Source organism: Danio rerio, chromosome 6 (assembly GCF_052040795.2).
Source record: "Danio rerio strain M-AB ecotype USA chromosome 6, GRCz13ab, whole genome shotgun sequence".
NCBI lineage: Eukaryota > Metazoa > Chordata > Actinopteri > Cypriniformes > Danionidae > Danio > Danio rerio.
In genome coordinates, this window is record NC_141026.1 from 1,975,738 (window position 1) to 1,996,653 (window position 20,916).

The 20,916-nt window shown below is 34.0% G+C and overlaps 1 protein-coding gene and 1 long non-coding RNA gene across 4 annotated transcripts in view; one reads left to right on the plus strand and one right to left on the minus strand.

The window, feature by feature from the left end:
- Nucleotides 1-20,916, minus strand: part of plxna1b (plexin A1b) — a 744,633-nt gene that overhangs the window by 4,754 nt on the left and 718,963 nt on the right. For all 3 annotated transcript variants that reach the window (XM_087255665.1, XM_087255664.1, NM_001110010.1), the window contains 7 exons: nt 12,099-12,245; nt 10,109-10,268; nt 8,563-8,666; nt 6,266-6,362; nt 4,375-4,562; nt 1,803-1,972; nt 288-500 (listed from right to left, as the gene is read on the minus strand). In XM_087255665.1, the coding sequence (XP_087111791.1) occupies nt 288-500; nt 1,803-1,972; nt 4,375-4,562; nt 6,266-6,362; nt 8,563-8,666; nt 10,109-10,268; nt 12,099-12,245 (1,079 nt within the window). The remainder of the gene's footprint in view (nt 1-287; nt 501-1,802; nt 1,973-4,374; nt 4,563-6,265; nt 6,363-8,562; nt 8,667-10,108; nt 10,269-12,098; nt 12,246-20,916) is intronic.
- Nucleotides 14,141-18,713, plus strand: LOC147843300 (uncharacterized). Its single transcript, XR_015492991.1, has 3 exons — nt 14,141-16,408; nt 16,575-16,929; nt 17,149-18,713. It is a non-coding gene; the product is annotated as an uncharacterized LOC147843300 (long non-coding RNA).

The following is a 20,916-nucleotide window of genomic DNA, read 5'->3' on the forward strand; positions in this document are numbered from 1 at the left end:
CACGCTATTAACCAAGACTTTTAGCTCAATAAACTACTAATTAGCTGCTTATTAATAGTTATAGAGGTAGCAGTCAGGTTTAGGTGTTGGGATTAGGGATGTAAAATAAGACCATACTTTATAAGAGCTAATAGGCCAGTAGTAAACGTTGTGAATTAAGCTAAAGTGTTATCATGAATACAGTTTCAAACAAAAAATGCAATGCATTTAAGAAGTAACTCATATCTTCATGTGTGGTTTTATTTGAGCATAGACACTGGACTGAGATGTAGTTGTCGCTGTGGTACCTCTCCACCCAGTTCTTGTAGTTGGGAATGTCTTTAGCGTAGAGCAGCTTGTTGGAGGGCGAATCTTTGCCCAGCTTGTGTTCAGATGTGGAGCAGGAGTCCATGAAGGTCTGCGCCACCACGGACAGACACGCGTCGGTAATGCTGTTCTTATGAATGTCGAACACAAACTGAGGATTCTTGATCACGTTCACCCAGAACCTGAGCGGCAGACTGCAGAGAGAGAAGAGCAGAAGTCAAGAAAATAAAGGGGAGCACACCTTCAGAGTAAAGCTCATTACCAAAGAAAGGTATATGCACACTGCGCTTAATCAAATCAACATTAATCTCAGACCTTTGCTGTGTACAATATATTTAATGGCTGCATTTTCAGAAATACATCTGATAAAGAAGCATCTGCTAAATCAGGGGTGTCCAAACTTTTTGGGCCGAGGGCCAGATGCAAAAAAAAAAATCGTTGTCCCGGGCCAAATTTTACATGCATCACACACACACATATATATGTATATATATATATATATATATATATATATATATATATATATATATATATATATATATATATATTTTATCTTTGCCATGATGACAGTATATTTTTCAAGACACTTCTATACAGCTTAAAGTGACATTTAAAGGCTTAATATAGGTTAATTAGGTTAACTAGTCAAGTTAAGGTAATTAGGCAAGTTATTTTAACAATGGTTTGTTCTGAAGACTTAAGGGCCTAATAATTTTGACCTTAAAATGGTTCATAAAAAATTAAAAACTGCTTTTATTCTAGCCGAAATAAAACAAATAAGTCTTTCTTCAGAAGAAAAAATATTATCAGACATACTGTGAAAATTTCCTGAATCTGTTAAACAATTTGGGAAATATTTAAAAAAGAAGAAATCAAAGAGGGGCTAATAATTCTGACTTCAACTGTGTGTAGATAGACAGACAGACAGACAGACAGACAGACAGACAGATAGACAGATAGATAGATAGATAGATAGACAGACAGACAGACAGACAGACAGACAGACAGACAGACAGACAGACAGACAGACAGACAGACAGACAGACAGACAGACAGACAGACAGACAGATAGATAGATAGATAGATAGATAGATAGATAGATAGATCATAACAAGAACTGCTACTTAATTGAATGCATGTGATAGCGACACCCGGTGGTTATTTATTGAATTACGTTCAGTTTTGTATAGCGGGCCTGATTCTATTGAAATTTATAAAAAGCCTCGCGGGCCGCCACAACACTGATTGCGGGCCGCAGATGGCCCGCGGGCCGTAGTTTGGACACCCCTGTGCTAAATGAATAATTGAAACTGTAATATATATAAGTATTAGGCAATCAGTTCATTACTCTGTTTCTGAGCTATTATTCAGTTTTGTATTAAATTCCTAATTAAAAGTGACTCAGTATAACTGTAATAAACAGAAACAAACATCCCATGATTCAAAAGCATAAAACAGTAAACAAAAGCGAGTGTTTTCAGTCCGTCTGGACTCACCAGTTGCTCTTCCACGTGTGTCTGACGTCGGGGTCTGAGATCATGTGTCTGTCCGCCTGCTCGTCTAAGAAGTCGAACATGTATTTGATGGCCAGAGGAAGAGCGCTGCCGCGGTGAGCCGTGCTGAAGATGGTCTCAAACAGGTCGTCTACAAACTTCTGCAGCGTCCCCTGCGGCACACATTCACATTGTGTTAGTGTGATTATGGGTGTGTGTGTGTGTGTTTATATGTGTGTGTGTGTGTATGTGTGTATGTATGCAAGTGTGCCTTTGTTTTGCTATGTGTGCATGGATGTGTGTGTTTATTTTGCTGTGTGTGCATGCATGTGTTTATGTTTGTGTTTATGTGTGTGTGTGTGCACGTGTGTGTGCATGTTTTGCTGTGTGTGCAAGCATGCATGTTTGTTTTGCTGTGTGTGTGCATATGTGTTTATGTATGTGTGTGCTTGTTTGTGTATGTGTGTGTATGTGTGTGTGTGTTTATGTTGCTGTGTGTGCGTGCATGTGTTTATGTTTGTGTGTGTGTGTGTGGTTGTGTGTGTGTGTGTGTGTGTGCGTGTGCGCGTGTGTGTGCATATGTTTTGCTGTGTGTGCGCAAGCGTGCATGTTTGTTTTGCTGTGTGTGTGCATATGTGTTTATGTATGTGTGTGCTTGTTTATGTATGTGTGTGTGTGTTTATGTTGCTGTGTGTGCGTGCATGTGTTTATGTTTGTGTGTGTGTGTGTGTGTGTGTGTGTGTGTGTGTGTGTGTGTGTGTGTGTGTGTGTGTGTGTGTGCGCGTGTGTGTGCATATGTTTTGCTGTGTGTGCAAGCGTGCATGTTTGTTTTGCTGTGTGTGTGCATATGTGTTTATGTATGTGTGTGCTTGTTTATGTATGTGTGTGTGTGTATGTGTGTGTGTTTATGTTGCTGTGTGTGCGTGCATGTGCTTATGTTTGTGTGTGTGTGTGTGTGTGTGTGTGCGTGTGTGTGTGCATATGTTTTGCTGTGTGTGCGTGCATGTGTTTATGTTTGTGTCTGTGTGTGTGTGTGTGTGTGTGTGTGTGTGTGTGCGTGTGTGTGCATATGTTTTGCTGTGTGTGCAAGCGTGCATGTTTGTTTTGCTGTGTGTGTGCATATGTGTTTACGTATGTGTTTGTGCTTGTTTATGTATGTGTTTGTGTATGTGTGTGTGTGTTTATGTTGCTGTGTGTGCGTGTGTTTGTTTTGCTTAAGTGTTATTGTGTTTGTGTTTATGTCTGAGTGTCTGTGTTTGTTTTGCTGTGTGTGTGCGGTTGTGTTTTAGTTTCAGTGTGTGTGTATGTTTTGCTGTGTGTGCAAGCATGTTTGTTATGTTTATGTGTGTGTGTGTGTGTTTACCTATGTGTATGCGTGATTATGTATGTGTGTATGTTTATGTTGCAGTGTGTGTGTATGTGTTCTTTGTTTGCTGGTTGTTTATGTGTGCGTGTGTTTATTTGTGTGTGTCTGTTTGTTTTGGTGTGTGTGTGTTTATGTGTGTATTCTCTTCACATGACCACCATGTGCAGCAGGTTGAGGTGTGTGTGTGTGTCAGATGGAGACTGAAGCTCAGGATGGATAAAGACCCAGTTTTTCCCAAACCGCTCAATAAGCAAAGGTCAGTGGTGTAATTAAGACGCAGTCCTCCACCAGAGAGAGACCACTGGTAAATGTTAATGAGCAACTAGTCATTCACACACAAAGGTCAGCACTAACTGTCTGAGGACATCAGCTAAGAAAATCACAAACCTCCAGCAATTAGTCTGAATGTGAGACAGAGTGTGTGTGTGTGTGTGTGTGTGTGTGTGTGTCTGTGTCACATTTCACTGAACTCATTAAGACTCATAAAGACTCCTGCTTGAGTAATCTACATGTGAAGGGTGTAACAGTATTGTTATGGTAAGCTGGAACTCAACATTTTCAGTAAAAGAACAAGCAGTGCAACGATATAAAAATATTAATGTTGTGTGTGTTTCCCAGTATTGGGTTAGGGTTATATTATTATATTAGTGTGTTTCCCAGTACTGGGTAATAATAAATAATCCCTTTATGAATAAAGGGATTAAGCCGAAGAAATAAATAAATGAATGAATGAAGGAAGGAAGGAAGGAAGGAAGGAATAAATGAATGAATAAATAAATAAATAAATGAATGAATGAATGAATGAATGAAGGAATAAATTAATTAATGAATGAATTAATAAATTAATGAATAAATGAATGAATGAATCAATCAATCAATTAATGAATAAATGAATGAATGAATGAATAAATGAATAAATAAATGAATTAATGAATGAATGAATAAATGAATGAATAAATAAATGAATGAATGAATGAATGAATGATTGAATTAATAAATGAATGAATAAATGAATTTATGAATGAATGAATGAATGAATGTATGACTAAATGAATAAATTAATGAATAAATGAATAAATTAATGAATAAATGAATGAATGAATGAAGGAATAAATTAAAGAAAAAATTAATGAATAAATGAATGAATGGATGAACGAATGAATGAATGAATGAATGAACGAACGAACGAATGAAAATCTCTGTGCTCACCTTGGTGGCGAGCAGGCGAGTCAGGTAGATCTCGGACACCATCTTGCTGCCGCGGTCCACCTCCCGCTGGTCCGTGTGGTCGTGGTTCTTCACCAGATGCCAGAGCTTGGTTCCGCTCTCCAGGTCCGGGGTAATCATGGGGGTCCGAGAGCGCAGGCTGTCAGGACTGCTGGTCCTCAGCATACTCTCTGGCAGAACACACAACCACATCTTTTACAACTCATTTAAAGTACAGCCGGTGTCGGGGTTAATTACTTTTGACAGTAATGCATTATAATATTAAGTTACCTCTTCAAAAAGGTAAAATTTTAAGTTACTTAGTTAATTTTTATGGTAAGTAATGACGATACTTGTGAGTTGTGAACATGTGATACGGTCCCACTTTATAATAAGTGGCCTTAACTAATATGTACTTACATAGGAATTAATAGTTTGTTACAATGTACTTATTGTGTAAATACATGTAGTTATTGTGTACTTATGCCTGATTAAATACATGTATGTAATTACATCTGTAATCAACTTTTGTAATAACATTTGTAAATACACTGTTGACCATCCCTACACCTTAACCTACCCTTAAACCTACCCATGCCACCAAACCTGTCGATAACCCAACCTCTATCCCAACTCAAAAGCACCACAAGTGTTCTCAAATACATTATAAACACAGTAAGTACATTGTATTTATTTTTTTGATGTAAGTACATAGTAGTTAGGGACACTTAATATAAAGTGGGACCTGTGATACTTGTGTATTTTCTAAATTTTTAAAAATAGATTTAAAAAATATTTAAATATATTTAAATAAATAAACAATAATAATAATAATAATAATTATTATTATTATTATTAATAATAATATTAATAATGTTATTATTAAGAGCATTAATGATCATCTTACTGAAGTATTAATTCCGTACTACAAACGGTTATTATCATTAAAAGGTTATTATAATAAAACATTATTAATATTATTATTATTATTATTATTATTATTATTATTTACTGTGTTTGTACTATATTTTAAAAAAGAAAATGTCATTCTGCTATGAGAAACAGCAAAGAACAACACAAGCACATAACAATATACAAAATAAAAACAATAACAATAAAAAGTACCTTACCTAACCTTAACCCTAACCCACTGGTAAAATGCATTGCTGAAAGCTTAATTTATACAACTTAAAGGCAATTTTAACCATATTTATTGTGTTTTTTAACCTTCAAGTTCCAGATGTTCAAAAACTTATGTCTAAGCCAGTTTTATTAATTTCTTTTTATTTACAAATGTGTGTTGGGAGGACTTTATAATTGAGTTTAACCTTTGTAGCTTTTGCATTCCTCAATGTGTAAATATTGTATAACTCAATGATGTAATGTGTGTGCTGAAACAGTATGCCAATGTATCCTTCAAGTGTTTTCACTGTATCAATGCATTAAAAAACAAACAAACAAACCTAGACTAACAACAACAAACAAATTTAGACTGCCACCAAAATGCTAAAGATTTTAAATAAAGGTGTATAAAATGCTCCTGCTTGATTAGAATAAACTATAATGACTGTCATGAATTTATTATTAAAGAGAAATCATCATGTCTTGATGCATATGAACTTAACTGAATGTGTTATGATGGCATTATGTATTTTGTGTGCTTATATGCTTTCAGATTATCGTGTTAATCATGTTGCAATACAATAAAGCTTTAATTCAGCCTAACAAATTAAGACTGCCAACTTATTTTCAGAATTATACCTCAGAAATGTTGGATAAAGCAGCATAAATGGCCCTGCATGATTATAATAAACTATAAAGGCTGCCACTGTTAAAGTCAAATGAATGAGCAGCTATGATGAATGTGCCCTGATATACAGTATGTGATTCTCACCGTATCTGCTGAGGGATTTGGTGAACGTTGAGGAGTTGGAGATGTTGTAGGCGGAGTTTTGCTTGGGAACCAATGCGATCAGTGACCCGTCTGTTACCTAGACAACAGAGACGGATTGACAATGACACTGTCTATTACTGCAACAAACACATGAGACAGACTACATCAGACAATAACTGCATTCTGCACAATGATCAGCATCAATATGATGATGCTAATCAAGTAGGTAAGGTTCATTTTTAAAGTACAAACTATAATAAATAGGTAATATAATAATATAAAATAACACTATAAAACATTCAACATTGGGAAAACCAATTGTGTAAACTAAAATTCTTAATTTAAACAAACATTCAAGCCAACATCGTTAATTCTAGAGCATTTCCATACGCAGATGTGTTCAATCATCATGTAATCAGTAATTAGATGTTAATTATTTATAAAGCTGTGTTCTAAATTTGGCTGTTCTAAATCACCCAAAAGGCAGAGGAAGATGCTAACCATCGCACAAAAAGTCTGGACATGCTAAAGGAAGGTAGAAGTCACGGGAGTGTTTAAACAAGAGAGAAAAGTGTGAAGAGGTTAACGAAAATAGTGCAGTGAGGGGTTTTACAGCCTTAAAACATACAGCTGAAGTCAGAATTATTAGCCCCCTTTTGATTTGATTTGATTTTTTTAAATATTTCCCAAATTATTTTTAACAGAGCAAGGAGATTTTCACAGTGTGTCTGATAATATTTTTTCTTCTGGAGAAAGTCTTATTTGTTTTATTTCGGCAAGAATAAAAGCAGTTATTAATTTTTTAAAAACAATTTTTGGGACAAAATTATCAGCCTCTTTAAGCTATTTTTTTTCTGATAGTCTACAGAAAACAAACCATCGTTATACAATAACTTGCCTAATTACCCTAACCTGCCTAATTTACCTAGTTAAGCCTTTAAATGTCACTTGAAGTTGTCTTGAAAAATATCAAGTAAAATATTATTTACTGTCATCATGTCAAAGATAAAATAAATCAGATATTAGAATTAAGTTTTTAAATCTATTATGCTTAGAAATGTGCTGAAACAATCTTCCCTCCATTAAACAGAAATTAGTGAAAAAATAAACTGGGGCGCTAATAATTCAGGGGGGCTAATAATTCTGACTTCATCTGTATAATAACAAAAATTGTAAAAAAAAATAAATAAATAAAGCTGTCTACTTTGCAGATTTTACCTGTTGCGAGCTATTTTTAGAACGTAACTCCTACGATCACCAAGAGAGCAATGTATATAATATTTAATAGATGTGTTCACAGTATTTACATGACAACATTTATATTATAATAATTTAAATAGTTAAATTATTTAGCATTTTCTTAAACACAACAGTTCAACAAATAAATTCTGTATTGTGAAACTAATATTTCACAATATCAATTAAACAATTTGGATTTTTTAGAAAATAATAATTCTGTATAAACCTAAAACACTTGTTAAATTAGTTTTATAAACAACTAGATGCAAAAAACACTCTAAACACTCTTTGTGTTATATTAATTTAAAATTTCAAGCATCATATTAAATATCTGAAATAGAATCGAAAATTAAAACTGAAATTTTCTCATTTTTAAAGACAAATAAAAACGTAAAAAAAGAATTATGTTGAATTTGCAATAACACACGTACACTACAAAAGTCTTGTGGCCTATGCAAGTTGTAGGAACAACAAATCATAACTTGACTTCGAGTTTATCACTTGGTATCAGAAGTGGCTTATAAAGGCAAATGCCTCTACTCTGTTAAAATAGTTGGGTTAAAAACAGCCCAACATTTAACTCAGCTATAGGTTGTTATATTATAGCACCTTCCCAACTATGGGCTATTTTAATTATTATATAATTTAGCCCAACACATTGGGTTATTTTAATTAAATGTTTTTTCTTTCTTTTTTTTTTCTCCATACTTATATATAATATAGCTGCAGTAATTAAATTAGGGTATGGTGTAAAATTAGGAGCAAAATGATGCAACATGATATATTAATGTGCCTTATAAACAGCCATCATCCTCAAAACATTAATGTTAAGACATTAGGAAACACTAAGAATGATCCCTAAACTAAAGCATTGCCAGATCACTCATAATATAATGTAAGTGTATCTCCTGTACAGCAGTGCATCTTCATTGTTGCTGTGGTTACCTGTTAGTGCGCTATGTGTTAAAAAGCTCCAATTGTTACCTAGTAACTTGCGGATGTGGTTGCCATGGGTACTGAGCAGTGGGGTGTAGAGGCAGAGGATGCGCTGCTGTTACCTGATAGTGTGCCAGAGTATTGAGACGCTTCCAGTCGTTGTCGATTTTGGTGGTGACATCCTCGTCCTGGAGAATAATACGAGCCATTCGACCCTGACGCCACTCTGAACACACAAAACGCACAGTTAGAATAAGATGACAGAGTACTATTAAAAACATCCTGTAAGATTCAGAACTTAAAACATTCTGGCTAGTGAGCGTGATTATTTTGGTCAATATTGTAATCATGACTTTTTAAATCAATTATGAGTTGGCCATTTAAGCAAAGATTTTAAATAAATAAATAAATAAATAAATCATAATAATTAAAATATTCCCTTTTTCCCCTGTATTAAATAAATAAATTAAAATCTCACTTTGTTCCCATATATAAAATAATACATAAATAAAAATAGATAAAATAAAAATATCCACTACTTCCTCTATATTAAAGAAATACAATAAATTAATAAATAAAATGAATGAATAAAAGTCCTCCGTTGTTCCCTATATTAAATAAATAAATAAATAAAAAAAATAAAAATCTTCTCTTGTTCCCCAATATTAAATAAATAAATATATTAAATAAAAATCTCCCCCTTTTCCCCCTATATTAAAAAAATAAATAAATCTTATACAATATTTCTGCTGTATTAAATAAAAATAAAAATAAAAATAAATAAATAAAATAAATAAAAATCTCCCCTTGTTCTCCTACATTAAATAAATAAACATAATAAATAAATTAATTAATAAAAAAAAACTTTGTTCCCCTATATAAAATAAATAAATAAAAGTCTCCCGTTGTTCCCCTATATTAAATAAATATAATAAATAAATAAATAAATAAATAAAAATCTCTACTTGATCACCTATATTAAATAAATATAATAAATAAATAAAAATCTCTCCTCTTTTTCCTGTATTGAATAAATAAATACAAATAAATAAAATAAAAATATCCACTATTTGCCCTATATTAAATAAATAAATAATCTCCCCTTGTTCCCCTATAATAAATAAATAAATATAATATAATAAATAAATTTAATAAATAAATAAATAAAAAGAAAATCTCCCCTTTCGCCTACGTTAAATAAATAAATAAATAAATGAATACTATTAAAATCATCCTGTAACTCAAAACTTTCTAGTTAGTGAACAAAAAGCTTATATTAAAGTCAAATTGCCAAAGCAACAGGATGTGAAATGTGGCTATTTATTATGCAATAGTGTGGCTAAGCTCCGCCTCCACCAAAAGGTTGACGCCTACTTCTGCATCACTGCCAGATCAGTAGGGCTGCTTGATTGTGGAGAAAAAAATAAAATAAATCAAAACCACGATTATTTTGGCCAGTATTACAATCATGAAAACAATTATGATCTGATATATGTACAATATGTCTAATATGACTAAATCTCTGAGAAATATCCACAAGATGAATGTATAAAATTGATGGTCGTTTTCTGGATGTGCAGTTTGTAGAGTAAAGGTCAGTCTAATTGAGCATCTACTTTAAGCTGTTAAAGCACACTGTAAACACAAGAAAGCAGATTATTCTCCTACCGAGATCCATGTCTCCGACTTTGGGCCGCTGTGAGTACGGCGTGCCCTTAAAGACGGCGTCCAGCAGCTTCTCTTTGACCTGCGTGACGGTGTCGCAGTTCAGGCATTTCACCATCACCTCGGCTGCGTTCTCATTCTCAGGGTTAATGCAGTGCAGCGTCTGCAGGTCACACAAACACACTCACACATTACCCAATCTACAGGAGATCAACCTGCTTTTGCTAAATGTCTTTGGAAGAAAGAAAAATTATTTTAAGTCAGAATGATTCGCCCTCCTGTGAATCTTGTTTTCTTTTTCAAATATTTCCCAAATGATGTTGAACAGATTTAGCAAATGTTCACAGTATTTCCTATAATGTTTTTTCTTCTGGAGAAAGTCTTATTTGCTTTATTTTGGCTAGCAAAAAAAGGCATTTGAAGGTCAATATTATTATCCCCTTAAGCAATTTTTGTTTTGATTGTCTCCGGAACAAACCACTGTTATACAATGACTTGCCTAATTACCCTAATTTTACCCTAATTAACCTAGTGAAGCCTTTAAATGTCATTTTAATGTCACATTTCTTTCTTCTGGTGAACACTAAAAGATATTTCAAAGAAAGCTGAAAACCTGTAACCATTGACTTTCAGTAGAAAAAACAAATACATAAGTCAACGGTTACAGATTTCCAACATTTTTCAAAGCATCTTCTTTTGTTTTTAATACAAACAGGTTTAAAATGACTAAAGAGTGAATAAACAATGACAGAAGAAAGAAGAGGAGGGAATTCAAGAGGAGCACGTGATATGATTGACCGCAGCTGGTCTCATCTACAATCATTAGCTAGCCAATCAGATTAATCCAAACTCACTATAAGTAGCCTGGCAAAAACTTACTCCCTTATCTTCGTTTTCCGAAAAGAACCCCCCCCATCCACCCCTTCTCCCCCTTTCTTCCTTTACCACGGGGAGCTCTCGAGAACTACCTGATCTCGTACTCCCCTTACATGCTCAATCGACGAGGCGGGAGCCCTAGGCTCAATTATCTCCGAGCTCAGGGTTCTCTCCTGGGACAGCATGCCAAACCTGCTAATAGCGTCAAGCAATATCTAAGTGTGAATACTTGAAATGCATGCAGCTTTAAAATGACTAAAGATTAAATAAATGATGACAGAATAATTTTTTTTGCATGAACTTTCCCCATAAATGAATAAATGCTGTGATTAAAAAAACTAAAGAATGAAGAAATGGAAGTCAGTAGTTACAGGCTTCCAACATTTTTCAAAATATCTTCTTTTGTGCTTGCCAAAAGAAAGAAATGCAAAGTTTTAAAATGACAACAAAGTAAATGAACGATGACAGAAATTAAGTTTTAGCATGCACTTTCCCATTAACAAATAAATGCTGTGATTAAAAAAAAGAAAACAGATATGGAGGTCAATGGTTACGGGTTTCCAAGATTTTTCAAAATATCTTCTTTTGGGTTTAACAAAAGAAAGAAATGCAAGCAGATTTAAAATGTCTAAAGAGTAAATAAGCAATGACAGAATAAACATTTTTTGCATGCACTTTCCCATGATATATGAAAGGCGATGGTTACAGGTTTCCAACATTTTTCAAAATATCTTCTTTTGTGTTTGCCAAAAGAAAGAAATGCAAAGTTTTAAAATGACTAAAGAGTAAATAAACGATGACAGAATTGTCATTTTTGTCATTTTAAATGTCAAATTAGCTGAATATTAGTATCTTGAAAAATATCAAGTCAACTATTGTGTCGTCATCATGACAAAGATAAAAGAAATCAGTTATTAGAAATAAGTTATTAAAACTATTGTGTTTAGAAATCTGTTGAAAAGTCTTAATAATATTTTATAAAAAAAATATTTATAAAAAAAGTTATTAGGGGGTCGGGGGCAAATAATTCTGACTGTATTCTGAATATTACGTCCAAATATTCATCTTTGTTTCGGGCTTATTCAGAGCGGTTTGCTTGATGTTGTGTGCCACTGACCAGTGTTTTGTAGTCGATCTGCTGTCGGATGAGTTTGTCTTCACTCAGTGAGTATCTGGCTTCTCCAGTGATGGAGTCGATCGGTCCTTTCTCCATCTGCTGCTTTATGGCACAGTACAGCATGAAGAGAGGCTCGCCGGCACACTCCTGAACACACAAAACACACACACGGCACAATTACACATCAGCACACTCTCAAACACACACATGACAGAATGCTTTCCTAAAATCATTGGGAAAATATGTCCTGGGCTACATTTTTGAGAACTGAGAAATATGTTTATTGTATGTATGTATGTATAATGTACAGTTTGTAAATGACCTATTGTAAATACATCTATTTATGATTAGTAATTTGCATTGCTAAGCAGTTCACAACTTTAAAGGTTAATTAAGAAACATAAAATAAATACTCATTATTAAAATAATAAAAATGCAATTTAATGTAAAATCAATACAAATTAAATTAAGTAAAAAAAACATTAAAATTAAAATCTGTATTCTATATGCATTTGCCAGAAATGATCTGTCCCACAACACACATTGACACCAGGACAAACTGATGATGCATCCCAAAAGTGGCATCAATTTCAGCTGTGAGCCGGTATAACCAAAGTGTCAGCGTAACTGCATGATGGAGGAAGTTTTCCATCATTGGATAACTGTGTCTGCAGCATCAAGTCTTGCTATTTTGTCAATTGTGGTCATTTTGTCCACTTTCCCCAATGACTGGCACTTGTGGATTTATTTTTACTCGTCCCTCTCGCTTTGGTTTTGTCCATTTCACAGCACTTCAGTGCTCTCAGAAACACCTCATGTGTGTGACTGAGAAATGAGCGCTGAACACACAAGTCAAAATACTTTTAGTGTGGCACATCATTTCTTTATTTATTTCATCATTTTTGGTGTGTTTGGCACATTTACTTCAGACCTTTCAGCCACCTCACCAAATATATATATATATATATATATATATATATATATATATATATATATATATATATATATATATATATATATATATATACATATATATATATATATATATATATATATATATATATATATATATATATTTTTTTTTTTCTGTCAGTAGCTTCAATGTCTGTCAGTCAAACTTGGCCTATTTTTGAATTCTAATGATATAGACAAATCAAACATAAAGAGGAGCCAGGAATATTTTCATAAGCTAAAAAGTTTAATTAATGACTTTTATAACATTTATTGAACTAAAGAAAACAATAAAATTGCATTACTACCATAATTTGTGTCTTTTAATTATGTAATGCTGTTTTTTTTACATTAACATTGTATTTTAATAATGTGAAGATGCAATAGAATCTGTATTTTATTAGTCTAAAACCCTAAATGCATGTTAAAAAAATGATTGCTTGCATTATTATTTAATCATATAAATGCATTTAATTAAAAAAATTGTATTATTACGACTTTAAAATATCGATGTTTGTTTTATCATTTTAATTTATTTACATTATAATTGTTGCATTATTAAAATCACTTTATTATGTATTTGTTTCCTTTATAATACAGATTTAAAGTGTTTCCAAACCTTTATGAGTTTCTGTCTTCCGTTGAACACAAAGCTATTTCGAAGAAATCTGAAAACCTTTAACTATTGACTTTCAGTTGGAAAAACAAATACTATGGAAGTTAATGGTTACAGGCTTCCAACATTTTTCAAATGTCTTCTTTTGTGTTCAATGCAAACAGGTTTAAATTGACTAAAGAGTAAATAAATAATGACAGAGTAATTTTTATGAGAACTTTCCCATTAATGAAATAAATAAATAAATAAATAAATAAATAAATAAATAAATAAATAAATAATAAATAATAATATTAATAATAATAATAATAATAAACGCTGTTATTAAAAAAAAAAAACTACAGATATGAAAGTCAATGGTTACAGATTTCCAACATTTTTTTAAATATCTTCTTTTGCTTTTGACAAAAGGAAGAAATGCAAAGCTTTAAAATACCTAAAGAATAAATAAATTATGACAGAATTTTTTTTTTTTGCATGAACTTTCCCATTAATCAATAAATGTTGTGATTTAAAAAAAATAATAAAATTTGGAAGTCGATTGTTACAGGTTTCCGCTATTTTTCAAAATATCTTATTTTGATTTAAGAGGAAATACATGCAAGCAGTTTTTAAATGAATAAAGAGTAAATAGTTGATGACAGAATAATTTTTTTTCAATAACTTTCCCATTAATTAATATATGTAGTGATTAAAAAAATAAAATAAAATAAAAATTCAAATATGGAATTCAATGGTTACAGGTTTCCAACATTTTTCAAAATATCTTCTGTAGCGTTTAACAGAAGAAAGAAATGGAAGCAGTTTTAAAATAACTAAATAAGCAAATGATGAAAGTATTGTCATTTTTGCATGCACTTTCTCTTTAATAAATGCTGTGATAAGAAAAAAATACAAATATGGAAGACAGTGGTTACAGGTTTCCATCATTTTTCAAAGTATCTTCTTTTGTGTTAAGTCGAAATAAATGCAAACAGGTTTAAAAAGCCTAAAGATAAAATAAATGATGACAGAAATCTAATTTTAGCATGAACTTTCCTATTAATTAATAAATGTTGTGATTCCAAAAAGAAAACAGATATACGGGTTTCCAACATTTTTCAAAACATCTTCTTTTGTGTTTAACAAAAGAGAGAAGTGCAAGCAGCTTTAAAATGACTAAATGATAAGCAAATTTTGAAAGTTGTGTCATTTTTGCATGCACTTTCCCATTATTGAATACATGTTGCATTAAAAAAAGAATACAGAAATGGAATTCAATGGTTACAGGTTTCCAACATTTTTTTAAATTTCTACTTTTGTGTTTTACAAAAGAAGGAAACGCAAAGTTGTAAAATGACTAAAGAGTAAATAAATGATGACAGAATTGTAATTTTTGCATGCACTTTTTCATTAATAAATAAATTCTGTGATTTAAAAAAAAGAATACAGATAAGGAAGTCAGTGGTTACAGGTTTCCAACATTTTTCAAAGTATCTTCTTTTGTGTTAAGAAGATATAAATGCAAACAGGTTTAAAAAGCCTAAAGATTAAATAAATGATGACAGAAATCAAACTTTAGCATGAACTTTCCCATTAATTAATAAATGCTGAGATTAAAAAGAATACAGATATACAGGTTTCCAACATTTTTCAAAATATCTTCTTTTGCGTTTAACAAAAGAAAAGCAAGCAGCTTTAAAATAACTAAATAATAAGCAAATTATAAAAGAATTGTCAATTTTGCTTGCACTTTCCCTTTAATAAATAAATGATGTAATTTAAAAAAAAAGAATACAGAAATGAAAGTCAAAGATTACAGATTTCAAACATTTTTCAAAAATATCTTCTTTTGGGTTTGACAAAAAAAAACTGCAAAGCTTTGAAATGGCTTTTTAAAAACGAATAAATTCAGTGATTAATACAGATTTTACAGATGTGTTTATTTCCTTGGTACTGTCTTAAAGAGCTTATGTGCAACTCCTACAACAATAAATAAGATGGAAAAAACACTCTTGCTTCTCCCGGGAGCGCCAGGCGTGTAAAAACAGCTGTTTAGACGTGGAAACGAGCATCGGGAAACGCGAACAGAGCCGAGGCGAGCAGAGGAGGGTTAATCGAAGGCTAATGACTGTGGAGGAGAAGCTGCAGAAACACTTCAGAGCTGGATACGTGTCAAACAGCCAATCACACGCCTCCTACACACATCCTCTGGCTTTCATCGTTCACAACTGCTGCTCTTCTCGTCTCGCTCTCGCTAATTTGATCATCATCTTGGTTCTGTCAGTCCCGTCTGTCTCCTGAGAGTTTGTTTTTAATGTATGACACAAATGTGAGGTGGAGAACGCACTACCAGATCAGTGCGCTAGTATTTAAAGCTCCCGTGAAATCAGTATGAAGTGTTTGAGATGTTGGTAGGGCTGAGCGACATGATACAAGTCATCTCATATCCTGATAACCATATTTATTACACAGCTGTCTGATATATTTGCGTCTGATTGGTCAGGCGCAACATTTAAGGTATGTTATTCCCAGATAACAACCAATAAATAATCCAGACTCATCATGAAACTTGAGTGTCAGTGAATAGTTACAAAACTACTATACTGATATACTCCATCAGCTGTTTATGTTTCTTTCAGCTTTGTGTTTTAGACTGTTTGGCGCCATCTAGTGTCTGAATAATGCGCAGGTTAGTGTATACTCCATCAGCTGTTTTTGTTTTTGACTCTTTGGCACCATCTAGTGTCTGAATAATGCGCAGGTTAGTATATACTCCATCAGCTGTTTCTGTCAGCTTTGTGTTCTTGACTGTTTGGCGCCATCTAGTGTCTGAATAAAGCACAGGTTAGTGTATACTCCATCAGCTGTTTCTGTCAGCTTTGTGTTTTTGACTGTTTGGCGCCATCTAGTGTCTGAATAATGCGCAGGTTAGTGTATACTCCATCAGCTGTTTTTGTTTTTGACTCTTTGGCACCATCTAGTGTCTGAATAATGCGCAGGTTAGTATATACTCCATCAGCTGTTTCTGTCAGCTTTGTGTTTTTGACTGTTTGGCGCCATCTAGTGTCTGAATAATGCACAGGTTAGTGTATACTCCATCAGCTGTTTCTGTCAGCTTTGTGTTTTTGACTGTTTGGCGCCATCTAGTGTCTGAATAATGTGCAGGTTAGTGTATACTCCATCAGCTGTTTGTGTTTCTGTCAGCTTTGTGTTTTTGACTGTTTGGTGCCATCTAGTGTCTGAATAATGCGCAGGTTAGTGTATACTCCATCAGCTGTTTTTGTTTTTGACTCTTTGGCGCCATCTAGTGTCTGAATAATGCGCAGGTTAGTGTATTCTCCATCAGCTGTTTCTGTCAGCTTTGTGTTTTTTACTGTTTGGCGCCATCTAGTGTCTGAATAATGCGCAGGTTAGTGTATACTCCATCAGCTGTTTTTGTTTTTGACTCTTTGGCGCCATCTAGTGTCTGAATAAAGCACAGGTTAGTGTATTCTCCATCAGCTGTTTCTGTCAGCTTTGTGTTTTTTACTGTTTGGCGCCATCTAGTGACTGAATAATGCGCAGGTTAGTGTATACTCCATCAGCTGGTTCTGTCAGCTTTGTGTTTTTGCCTCTTTGGCGCCATCTAGTGACTGAATAATGCGCAGGTTAGTGTATACTCCATCAGCTGTTGACGTTTCTGTCAGCTTTTTTTTTTGCTTAATTTACAAATTAATAAACTATTATGGCTCAGAGCAATGTTCTGTGTCTAATTTTTATGTTTTGTGGCAAGTGGCTATGGATTAAGGAGGATAAAGTATATCTAGGATGGTTGTTTTTGCTAAATAAAAGCCCTTCGTCTTTATAAAACAGTGGCTTCTGATAAACCTATCGGGCTTTATTCTGTGATAACAACCTCCTGGTTGTACTTTATCATTTACATATCACAATATAGAATCTTTCCTGTAAATTAACTCAGTTATTAATTTATATACATTGTAATATTTCTTTCTAAGTCACTACATAATTCATTAATATTGTTATTTGATCAATATAGTGAATTCTAACACTGGCATAGAGAAACACGGATCATACTTTATTTTAAGGTGCAATTCTCAATGTGAACAAACCATTAATTGCAATGTTCAGTTCATATAAACTACTAATTAGCTAATTATTAATAATTATTAAGGTATACCTGACAAAAGTCTTGTCGTCTATCCAAGTTTTAGTAACAACAAATAATAACTCAACCTCTTGTTGATCATTTGATATCAGAAGTGTCTCATATGAAAGGCGAAGGCCTCTAGATTTTGATTATTTGAGCTCAATAAAATCTGATCATGTCTTGATTATTAATGATTTGATGAGGACAGTGCGGTCTGACTCTGCTCAGACTAAAGTCTCATCACTGAACAGAAATAATGTCCAGTATAGAATATAAAGTCCTGCTGCAGTGGAGACAGAATGAATATTGTGTCTGACTCCATCATGAGCTTGGAGGTCTGCATCCATACATCTCTGACATGACTCACATCACTGATTAATAAAGTCATCTGGAATGAAGAAGAAAGCGTTCAGCAGGATCCCAGAGTTCATCAAGAGACTTTTTGTTCATCTTTAACGCCTCCTCCATCTTACCCCAGATATGCTTAATAATGTTCATGTCTGGTGACTGGGCTGGCCAATCCTGGAGCAGCTCGACCTTCTTAGCTTTCAGGAGCTTTGATGTGGAGGCTGAAGTATGAGGAGCGCTATCCTGCTGGAGAATTGTCCCTCTCCTGTGGTTTGTAATGTAATGGGCTGCACTAATGTCTTGATACCTCAGGCTGGTGATGTTGCAGATCTCTCACACGCCCCCATACTGAATGAACCCCAAACCAAGATTTCTCCTTTACCAAACTTGACTGATTTCTTTGAGAATCTTGGTCCATGCTGGTTCCAGTAGGTCTTCTGCAGTATTGGTGATGATTGTGATGCAGATCAACAGATGATTCAGCTCATGCAATAAGCCGGTGTAGAACTGCTGGAAAATAATTAGTTTTTTTTTTAAGTTCACCACTAAAATAGTTTCCCAAACTACGATGACTTTCGTTACACTATCAAAACCCCAGAAATGTGCCATGAATGTCGTTTCACGCAGTCTTTATGGGTAATTTATGGCTAATTATCCAAAGTAATTAAAGCGTATAAAAAACTCAGACAGGTTTGATCATCAGCACCGGTAAAACAACAGCCGCCTGTGACTCCTGCTGGATGTTTGTCGTGTCTCTTGTGTCCCTCGCTGGGATCCGTAGTGTGACGGTGCGGCCCGTCCATATGCTGGTCTGCCACACTGCGCTCATTAGCACAGGGGATAATTAAACACACAGCTGTTAATGAGGCAGTGTGTGTTTACGGAAGAGCTTTATATTAATGCAGGTTTCTAAAGACTGTAATAATGAACTTCCCCTGAGGGACGCATCTCACTCTCTTGTTTGTAAATCTCAGGATGTGACCACAAATAAACACAAGGAGAAATAATAATTCAACATCCAGCACAATGTTACGTTGATATCGACTGTGTTCTCTTTTAAAAGTTGATTCAAATATCATTGTAAATAATGTCAGGTGTTTCAGATAGTGTTTTAATGTCTTGGTGCAAATCTTTTTCTACATTTGTTTAAAAAACGGCCATGCCATATTTCATAATTTTACTACAATGTTAATTTGAATTGGCAAAACTATCAGCAATTCATGCTAATGTAAAATTAAAATAATTTAAGCATTTTGAATATTTTAAGTTATATTTGGTTCACCAAGGCTTAATGTTTTTCATAAAGTTGTCACAATCACCAGTGCTCTAATCCTTGCAGATCATTGGAGAACAACACATACACTGAACTGGACTACAATACCATCATGCACCTCACACACACACACCAGTTCCTGACTGCCTGATTACACACACAGCTGGTAACTCATCATGGACTGATGACCTGGACTTTACATTCACCTCTCACACACACTTTGCTGAGTCTTGTCATCCTAGCATTACGAAGCTGTTTCCTTTTGTCTAGTCTTTCCATGCCTGTTGTGTTGACCCTCGCCTTGTTTTTGTTGATGCTGTTTGCCATTTGTAAATAGCTTTTCTGTATGCAAATATACTCAAATGTGAAATTTCAATCATTTTTCAAATATTTCCAGATTTATTTATTTTTTTGACATTTAATAGAGCAATGAAACTTTTTCAGTATTTCCAATTAGATCTTTCTTCAGGAAAAAAAGTCTTATTTCTTTTAGTTGGGCTGGAAAAACAATTTTATGTATTTTCTTCTTATTTTAAATGGCTAATGTCAATATTATTAGCCCTCTTAAGAAATATCTAGTTTTTTTTGTGGCTACAGAAACAACCACCGTTGTCCAGTAACCTGCTAATTAACCTACCTTGCTTAATTCTCCTAATCAAGCCTGTAAATGACACTTTATTAGTGAGGAAATCAGTTGTGCTGTTGGTCATTTAGTCACAATTTAATGCCTTATTTACTTACCCTATTGTAAGGTAATGTAATGTGTATTTATATAGTGCGTTTATTGTGTATGGCCATACACCCAAAGCGCTTCAAAATCATGAGGGGGGGGGGGGGGTCTCTCCACGCCAACACCAGTGTGCAGCATCCACTAGGATGATCCACTTTATTATTTTGCTTGTTTTAAGGAAAAACTTGCTTAAGACACATTTTTTTGCCTGCAAATGCTTCTTGATTTCTGAATTTTTCAGATATTTGTCCTTAAAATAAAAAACAAAAAGTAAGAATACATTTTTTTGCAATGAACTGCACTCACACTAGGCTATCTAATCCGTGCCTGGACATGTTTCCTGGTTTGTTTGATAACTGTGAGTGCTCTTAATCTTGCCCAGGCACGGTTTTAGTTGAAGGCAATTGAAGAGATGTGGCAGAGCACGGTTCGTTAGGGCTTAGTGTGAGTGCAAAGTGTGCCTGAGCGTGAAACTGAAGGTGCAACATCACCTCTAAGATGCAGTGTGAGTGCAGGTTACTGACTTAGTCAATTAAAAACAGCCTAAAAGTAAAAAAAAACTATGGGCCCTATCATACACCCGGCGCAGTGTGGCGCAAGACACGGCGCAATAGTCTTTTGGTACTTTCAGCTTGGCGCAAGAGTGGTTTTGGGGCGTTGCGCTACGCTGTATAAATAGAAAATGCATTATCGCTCATATGTGCGTCCATAGGTGTTCTGGTCTAAAAAGAAAGGCGTTCTGAGGCGGACCGCTGGCGCGTCGCTATTTTG